Source organism: Rhinopithecus bieti, unplaced genomic scaffold (genome assembly GCF_001698545.2).
Source record: "Rhinopithecus bieti isolate Rb0 unplaced genomic scaffold, ASM169854v2 scaffold_33374, whole genome shotgun sequence".
Lineage (NCBI taxonomy): Eukaryota > Metazoa > Chordata > Mammalia > Primates > Cercopithecidae > Rhinopithecus > Rhinopithecus bieti.
The window spans coordinates 1,701,243-1,707,570 of record NW_016814428.1 but is presented as its reverse complement, the minus strand read 5'-3'; the positions used below and the strand labels follow the sequence as shown (position 1 = coordinate 1,707,570).

The following is a 6,328-nucleotide window of genomic DNA, read 5'->3' as shown; positions in this document are numbered from 1 at the left end:
AAAAGGAAAACAGTTGATATTCCAAGACATGGATATTTTCTACATTTGAAATCTCCAAACTAAAAGAAACAAAGAAAATATTATACAATAGTTTGAACACAGAGGGACACCATTTGGCTCTTTATAAGGTAATATGGGCTAGTAAGACAAAGTTATGCTGAGTTTCAGTATAAAATAATATGAAAAAGTATTTAGTATTATTTTTATGTACAGTTTGTAAAGTGCTATTCTAAACAATATTTGTATTTATTTTTTCTTTAGTATGCACAAAAGATACTAAAATCCAACAGACAGTTCTGCAGCAAATTGGGAAAATACCGTATGCCTTTCGCCTGGGCAGTAAGGTAGGTCGACAGTTACAGCCAACAGACTAGCAATACATTTAATGGTGGCATTGGAAGCTTCAGTTTTGAACATTTTTGTGTTGCCTATTATTTTAATGTGTCTACACCTGGAAAAATGCTAATATGGTCATCTTCATAAACATCTTGAGCTTCCCTGAGACATACATTTCACAAGACAGTTTAGCAATACAGTTTATAATAGACGGCCATAACATATGTACCGTGCGTGCATGACCAGATATGCTATGGGTTCTTGGTAGATATCAAATCAATGTCATAAGTTGTTTATTATGTGTATTTGACTTAACAAATCTTTGACATTATGTCAGTCTTGAGAGTCTGGTGTGCCTAAAATTCAGATAGATGCACTATGATTTCTTATGCAGCTGCATGTTTTCATCTGTGTGTAGAACTCAGGTCTATATATGGATGTCCAAATGAAACCATCAAACCAATCATTTAAACTCATTTTGATTTTGATACTGTTTAGCCTAGCCAAATTTATCAGTACCAGTTGCCTCTCTGAAAGAAAGGCTGAGTTCTCTGGATATAGACGGACATATCATTCACTTGGATGCATAACCTCTTCATGAAGAACCATAATTGCTTTTCAGAACTGTTTAATATCATCAATTATTATTGTCCTCCTCAATCTCTTTACATCTTTATTAGTATAAGATTTTCTTAAGTGAGGAAGAGCCTGGCATAGACTCATAAGGCTAAAAGGTCAGCAATGTACACACTGAATGAACTAACAAAGGTTAGAGCTACCGGCCAGGCATGGTAGCTCACACCTGTAATCCCAGCACTTTGGGAGGCCGAGACAGGCAGATCCCGAGGTCAGGAGTTCGAGACCAGCCTGGCCAACATGGTGAAACCCCGTCTCTCTAAAAATACAAAAATTAGCCAGGTGTGGTGGCAAATAATACAGCCCATCAAATATTCATTTGAATTTTGGTAACATTATCTCAATGTATCCAACTTTAACATCCAGAAGGAAGAGAGAACCTATTAATTATGCCATTTTTAAGTCTCACAGTTCCCAGTGATGTATATTCAGAGTAAACTCACCAATATCTGTCATAATTTTTAGGTTGTTATTTAAAGTTGGAGATGAGTAGGTGTAGGAAGGAGAAATGTGGAAGTTTGGGCAGCAGTAAACCAAGATAGATTCATGCAGTCTCCAGGAATTAGTTTGCCCTAAGGCAGTGCTATAGCAAGGGAGGGAGAGTCTAGGCCTGGGAGTCTGATAAACATTGCAGATCAGGCCACTACTTACTGTGACTTGGAACAAGTTTCTTCTCCAAGTCTCAAGGTCCCCAGCTATAAATTGAAGCTGACAATACCTGCCTTATGAGCAGTATGTGCAATCTCAAGTGCAGAAGCATTTGGCATAAAATAGCTCATGGATAGTACTTTATCCTCCCTTTTCTATCTCTTTCTATAGGAACAACTAATGCCAGGACATTCTGCATGAAAAAGATAGTATTTAGAGTTACAAAACCCTTTGTAATGAATTTGTTTTTATTTCTCATAAGCTTTAAGAGAAAGGCTAACTAATTATAATTCACTGATTAAACATTTTTAGTATTGTTAAGCATTCTCAGTTCCCTCCGGAAAACCTACTGGGGCAAGTAGAGGCAAGATGTCTGTTGTGAAATATTCCAGTATAACAAAAGTACAATAGTGCACACATTTTTCACTTTAAGGATCCAACATTGCTCTGAGACTTTAGAAGCAGGCGTTTTAGAGCCAGACAGAGCTGAGCTCAAAATCCTAACTCTGGCCAGGCATGGTGTGGGCCATGCCTATAATCCCAATACTTTAGGAGACCAAGGTCTCCTGGAGGTTCGCTTAAGGCCAAGAGTTCTAGATCAGCCTGGGCAGCATAGTAAGACCCAATCTCTAAGAAACTTTTAAAAAATTAACCTAGGGTGGTAGCGTACACCTGTAGTCCTAGCCACTCAGGAGGCTGAGATGGGAGTATCACATGAGCCCAGAAGCTGGAAGTTGCAGTGAACTATGGTAGCACCACTGGACTCCAGCCTGGGAAACAGAGTGAGACCTTGTTTCTAAAAAAAGATAAAAGAAAAAAAACTCACTCTATCCTTCATTAGCCAAGTGAGCTTGGACAAGTTACTTATAACCTGACTTTACCTATTTTTTTAATCTACAAAAGAGGAAAATAAGAATATCTAATTTACTGGTATAAGGATTAAGGAGCACAGATATGTACCCAATAAAAGACTGTGATTTTTAGAAGTCATTTTTTTCTAATATTATTATTACTATAGAGTCACTTACAGAGATCATACTTACGTCACCAAGTCCCCTTTTCTGATAAATTTGGGGCAGTGAAGAGCAATATAAAGGAGAGAAGTCAATGAATTACCCATTATTGAAAGAACCTGAGAAGTTAGGAGAAGTGACAATCCTGCTTTGAAGTTGTCTAGTAAAATAAGCTGGAAGAGTATGTTTATTGCGGCNTAAGCTGGAAGAAAGACACATGAAGTCTCTAGGGAGGCTGACAGTATTACTGACTATTGAAATTATTCCTAGGATAGGAAAGCCAGTGAAACCACAAGCTTAGACCATATTAATGCCCAGTTAGTGGTCTGGTTGTATGTTAGGAAGCACCACCCACCTGTGTATATACATACGTGATTACTTCCACATAAATTTCTCACAACTGAGAAAAATAGTTAGCAGTACAATTCTGAAGATATGTCAAACCAGTTGGATTACCGAACCACAAAAAAGTACAAAAGATCCAGCCAAAGATTTTCATTTCTCTTTCACAATGTAGAAACTGCTTCAAATAAGCAGAGACAGCATCAGAGGAAGGCCGGTTATTGCCCATGTCTTTACCAGCTTCCTGACATACTTCAATACCTAATTGATACCGCTGATTTTGAGGCTACTGCTCCTTCCTGTTACGCTTTCTAGATTGCAGTTTGTTTTGAAGTATAGCTTTCGCTGTGCCCTAAGACATGTTGGCCCTTACAATCAACTGTCATTAAAAAGTAGAACTGACAGTTTAGATTATGACCATATTTTTACCCACATCTAATCATCCCACCCACTGCAGTATGCACAGATGCTCATCGCTGTGAACAACGTTTTTTCTGAAATTAATTTGGTGTTCTTATATTTGGCACCAGCTGCAGTGCCATTTTACAGTGAAAAGGTTATCCTTGGGGGAGGAATGGAGAACACATACAGACGACTACACAGGGTATTTTATACTCATTGACTCGGGAGAAAAGTGACCCTTCCGAATGTGTCAGGTTGTGAATGGATTTCTTTCCGTGCATATCATCCCCAGAATCCTATGTGCCAGCATCCTTGCAAGGATTTCCTTGACTACCTCTTTTGTGATTTCCTTGACTACCTCATTTGATATTCTAAATGGATCAGCACTCAACACTGAATTTTTTTAATTAAGCAAAATTAAAATAAACATTTCATTCTCATATCTCTACAATCATGGAAGGTGCACAGTGCAACTGTCATTTAAGATTCCCATACTGAAAACGTCTTCAACAAATGGTCGTCTAACTTCTGTTTGACTCCTTCCAGGGACAAAAATCCGAGTGCACCCCACAGTGCTTCCTTCTGTCTGTCTTTGTAGAGCTCTAATTATTAAATAATTTATTTTTCAAAATCATCTTCAGCTATCTGAAAACCACTTTTATATGTTTTCTTCCATAGCCACACACACACACACACAAAATATGTCTACTTCATTCTGCACATCATGGTTATTCATGCTGTTTGTGAATGAATCTATCAGAGACATCTAAGGTTCTTTTCCTTTGGGCAAGAAAACAAAAAAACTTACACGAATGCTTTTGGAATGGCTGGGCCATATTTCATGATTCCTACAATCATACCCCAAATATCATGGTGCTGACACCCTCACAATATACTGACCACTGATCAACTGTAGCAGTTGGAACTAGGTGTTCCAGCCATCACAAAACCATCTGTGTAAATGAATCAGTTCTTTTTTCTCCTCCCATATACATATATATGTATATATACACACATGCATATATACATATACACACACATATACATACACATATACATACATATATACACCTACATATATACATATATACACATATATACACATATATATACTTTTTCTTTTGAGACGGAGTCTCACTGTGTCGCCAGGCTGAAGTGCAGTAGCACAATCGTGGCTCACTGCAACCTTCACACCCCAGCTTCAAGGATTCTCCTGCCTCAGCCTCCTAACTGGCTGGGACTACAGGTGCACGCCATCACGCCCACCTAGTTTTTGTGTTTTTTAGTAGAGATGGGGTTTCACCATGTTAGCCAGGCTGCTCTCAATCTCCTGACCTCGTGATTCCCCCACCTTGGCCTCCCAAAGTGCTGGGATTACAGGCGGCCACCGCGCCCAGCCACCAGTTATATATCTCTTGAGCAGCCACAGGTTGTATGGCACTGTGAGCAAAACTTCTCCCATGGTGCTGTACTCTTCATTCTTTTTATGAAAAGTGTCCAGTGTAAGTGAGCAATTTCCATGACAGAGTTGTGGATAAGAGCAAATTGAGTTCCACAATTCACATCTATCAATAAATGGAAGTCACTAATTAATTAAAAAGCTATTGCTCAAGCTCAGTTTAGCTTCCTCTCATATTGGGAATTGTGTCATGTTAGTTTCAATATGTGATGCACTGTAACAAACGCCCTTTATAATATTTAAATAAAAATAATGTTCATGTAATATTTTATTCTGTCTCCCCAATGTTATTTGCCTTTTACCTTCCCTCATTCACTACTTAACAGAGAAAAAATGAGGAGACAAGTTGAAGGAGTCTAAAAACATCATTCTGATAAAATCTTAGCCTATTTTCTTTTCGTGTTCTATTTAACACTAAAGTTGTATAATCTGATATCCATTTAAATGGTCATCTCAGCCTGTGCATTGAATTCTTCGGTTAACTTAAAGAGTGATAAAACATTCTAGTTAAGGCCCTACATTAGAAGAAGTAAGAATTCAGCATTTCTCTAACCCTGAAGTAAGAATTCACTATTTTTCTAACATTGAAGAAAATATATGGGTCTAATTTTTTTTGGACAGCACATTGTATGATGATATGAGAGGAACTTCATGTAAAACTGACATCTAAGCATGGTACATATGTGAAGGAAGTATTGTCTGATGTTGCTATATTATTTGGACAAAAGCTATTTCTGTGTTTCAACTAAGCCTAACTTTCCTTGGTTCCAATGAAATAGACCAAGGAAGGAAATAAGTGGCTAGGATTCATAGTGTTCTCTTTTTTTAAAACAAAAGTCTGACTCAGGTGCCTTCCGTATTATCTTTGTCTCTGTCCTAAAAGTTAGGACATGGGTACTTTTAGCTCCATGAAAATGTGTCAAGAGTACGGACTTCCACACTCACATATACAACCTTATCCCTGTTCCACCACTCGTAAATCCTAGTAATGCCACTCAAATTGAAGTGACTCTGTCCTGCCCAGGTTTAAGGTGTCTTGAAGAAATAATTTAAAAGAATAACTTGTGTTCCTATTCTTCTCCACTTCCCTAATATTCCAAGGTTTTGACACAAGTTATTAAATGTGAGACATCATAAAAAATACAGTTGTAATGTGGAATGTTATCACTTTGGATACAGAGTTAAAAATAAAAAATTAGGCTGGGCGCGGTGGCTCAAGCCTGTAATCCCAGCACTTTGGGAGGCCGAGACGGGCGGATCACGAGGTCAGGAGATCGAGACCATCCTGGCTAACACGGTGAAACCCCGTCTCTAATAAAAATACAAAAAAAAAATAGCCGGGCGAGGTGGCAGGCGCCTGTAGTCCCAGGTACTCGGGAGGCTGAGGCAGGAGAATGGCGTAAACCCAGGAGGCGGAGCTTGCAGTGAGCTGAGATCCGGCCACTGCACTCCAGCCCAGGCGACAGAGCGAGACTCCGCCTCAAAAAAAAAA

General features: G+C 38.6%; 1 protein-coding gene across 1 annotated transcript in view; it reads left to right on the top strand.

Annotated features, from left to right (window-relative positions):
* The window catches only part of DOCK10 (dedicator of cytokinesis 10), a 287,983-nt gene that overhangs the window by 189,128 nt on the left and 92,527 nt on the right, over positions 1–6,328 (top strand). The window contains 1 exon segment of the mRNA XM_017850274.1: positions 262–344. Within this exon segment, the coding sequence (XP_017705763.1) occupies positions 262–344 (83 nt within the window).